The 2,549-nt window shown below is 32.3% G+C and overlaps 1 protein-coding gene across 2 annotated transcripts in view; it reads left to right on the top strand.

Moving 5' to 3' along the window:
* Positions 1 to 408: 408 nt before the first annotated feature.
* LOC111088872 (glycine receptor subunit alpha-2-like) overlaps positions 409 to 2,549 on the top strand; it is a 24,909-nt gene continuing 22,768 nt past the window's right edge. For both annotated transcript variants that reach the window (XM_022400051.1, XM_022400050.1), the window contains exon 1: positions 409 to 766. In XM_022400051.1, coding sequence (XP_022255759.1) covers positions 717 to 766 — 50 coding nt within the window. In that variant the 5' untranslated portion in view covers positions 409 to 716. The remainder of the gene's footprint in view (positions 767 to 2,549) is intronic.

Below are 2,549 nucleotides of genomic sequence, written 5' to 3'. Positions count from 1 at the left end.
TCACTTTGATCCAGTAGGCTACAAACTTATCAGAAGATGACACTAGATTAAATAAGCTAAATGTAGGTTAGAGAAAATGATCCAGTAAGCTACAAACTTATCAGAAGATGACACTAGATTAAATAAGCTAAATGTAGGTTAGAGAAAATCCTTATTTCATCTTGTGTCATCTTTTCACTAACCTAGATTTAGCTTCTCTCAGGTTGTGCCACAGTGTCATTTTTCCTCATGGCCCACTGATGCTTGAGGACTCCTGAAGAGAACGAGAAATAGAACATGCAACTAATTTCAATGCACTGCTATCGAGATATTTAGTAACACTCTGTCATCACTGGTGGCGCTACCGTTATAATTAAAGCGTGTTCACTCAGCGTTCTCTGTACTCTATTATGTAGCGGGCAGGAAACACGCAACTCTGAGGTAAATATTTAACTGGTAATGCATTAAAAAGATTTACTTTCACATATATACTAAGTAGTAGAAAATGATCCTTTATAGAGTATTTTAAAACCTACATTCACCATGTTAAATGCCTGTGGTAATAAACAAACTACAAGGAATTTAGATATATTATCATCAGTGCGAAGTGAAACAGAGAAAGAAGAGACAATTTATAGCCTACGTATAATTTTACCCCTGATTCAAGCATTGTAATACGTACATTGTTTTACAATGATTTGCCAGACACTTGTGAAACGTGAAAAAAAAACGTAATTATGAAAAATCTTTTTTATCGCAGATTGGTGGAGTATATATTTCGGATGGGGTGAGTATAATTAGACTTATTTTTCTATAAGAGCTAATATGTTAGGAAAATGATTTTATTTTAAATTTTTAGCTTGAGTTTCTCGATTCATCTCATGACAGAAAAGTACATAAAGAAAGACCAAAACAGTTATATGATGTTTAAAATAACGAAAGATAGACTAGTACAATGACATATATATATATATATAGAGAGAGAGATATAATATAAGTTAGAAAACGATAGATTATTAGATATTTATATACCTGAATGTGGAGATTTTCCTTTAGTTGTTCTTTCCCTATAAACTGGTACCAATAATACTTAAGTATTCCTGATTAGGTAATAATACAATTTTCCTAAACAAACAAACAAAAAAAAGATATCTAGCTATATGAAATACTTATTACACGCGAATTTTTAACTGACAAATGCTGTACTGTTAATCGAGAGATATAACCAGGCAGTTACGTGTGATGAAAAGCTAAACACAAATTAAAAGATTAAAAACAGCTAAAATGGGACATAAAAATACCATAACACTATGTTTCACCGCCGTTAACAGGGCATCATAAGGCATTTTTTCACAATTGACCATAACATATTAAATACATTTAATGATGAACAACATTTTGGCCTTAACATAAATACAAATCTACTTTTTGTATTTTATTTTGCTGGCGAAACGTAGTTTTTAGTGTATTTTTTCTATCACATTTTAGCTGTTTTTAATTCTTTAAAGAGGGCTACTTTCAACATTGTTTAAACAAAATTACTGAGGGCGTGATGAGATATACAAGTTCCACTGGTGACGAAGGGTATAAAAACAAGTTGGTAATTTGGGAATTAAAACATAGATATAATGGCCCTATTTTTTATCTCAGAAGTCTGTTTACATGAGCCTAAGTTTAGTTGTTGTTGGTGTTTGTTATTAAGCATAAAGTTGTACCTTCGTGGATACAATCACATGTTGTACATATACGGAGCCTTGATTAGGCCTAGGAAAGTAAACTATAGTAATTCTAATGTAAATAGACTAATTTAGGTCTGTGATAATCCAGAAAGGCCCGAAATAGTGAAATTTAAAAAAAAATCATCAAGATTTAAGCTGAGGGAGCAAGGGAAAAGGCCATAACACCTTACTTATTTGGCAGTTAGGAGATATGAACACTTTCACAGACAGCCGTAGTGTGAGTTAAGTGTTCAGTGCCGGAATCTTATTCCCTCTCCTATGATTACAAATAGTAATCGTTCCTTACAAGCATTCAGGGTTAACATTCCTTAAATAACAATATCACGAGAAACATATAACGTTCATATTCACCTATCCTTTTGGCTTAAATGTGTAAAAATGCAAAAGCAGATTGTGTTAAAATGGCGTGTCTCAAACGAGCACATTACAATGGCGTATCAAAAATGAACATGTTAAAATGGCGTGTCACAGTGTTGACTACTGAAACTAATCTACTAAAAGAACTATTACTCAGTATTAGTTATACAATAATAGGTTTTGTTCTATAAGTGTTAGTTCTAGTCTTTCATATATTATTTGGATAATGATGCTTTATGGCCACTTTCATAATTATATACGTTTTTGAAAAGGATTAGAACGTGCTTACACGCATCGTTATTGTGCTCTTGCCTGACGTTGTTCATAGTAATAGTTGGTGCTTTTTGTGGTCACGAAAAGCATTGTTATGAAGTAATCTTTCATATGACATTTTGTTTTGTGAGGTGTTAACGAAAAGCATTGTTATGAAGTAATCTTGCAAAACAAAATGCCATATTGAGGTGTTGACGAAAA

The sequence above is a fragment of the Limulus polyphemus genome, unplaced genomic scaffold, assembly GCF_000517525.1.
Source record: "Limulus polyphemus unplaced genomic scaffold, Limulus_polyphemus-2.1.2 Scaffold4625, whole genome shotgun sequence".
NCBI classification, from domain to species: Eukaryota; Metazoa; Arthropoda; class Merostomata; order Xiphosura; family Limulidae; genus Limulus; species Limulus polyphemus.
The sequence above is the reverse complement of the archived record's forward strand: the minus strand, read 5'-3'. Positions and strand labels throughout refer to the sequence as shown.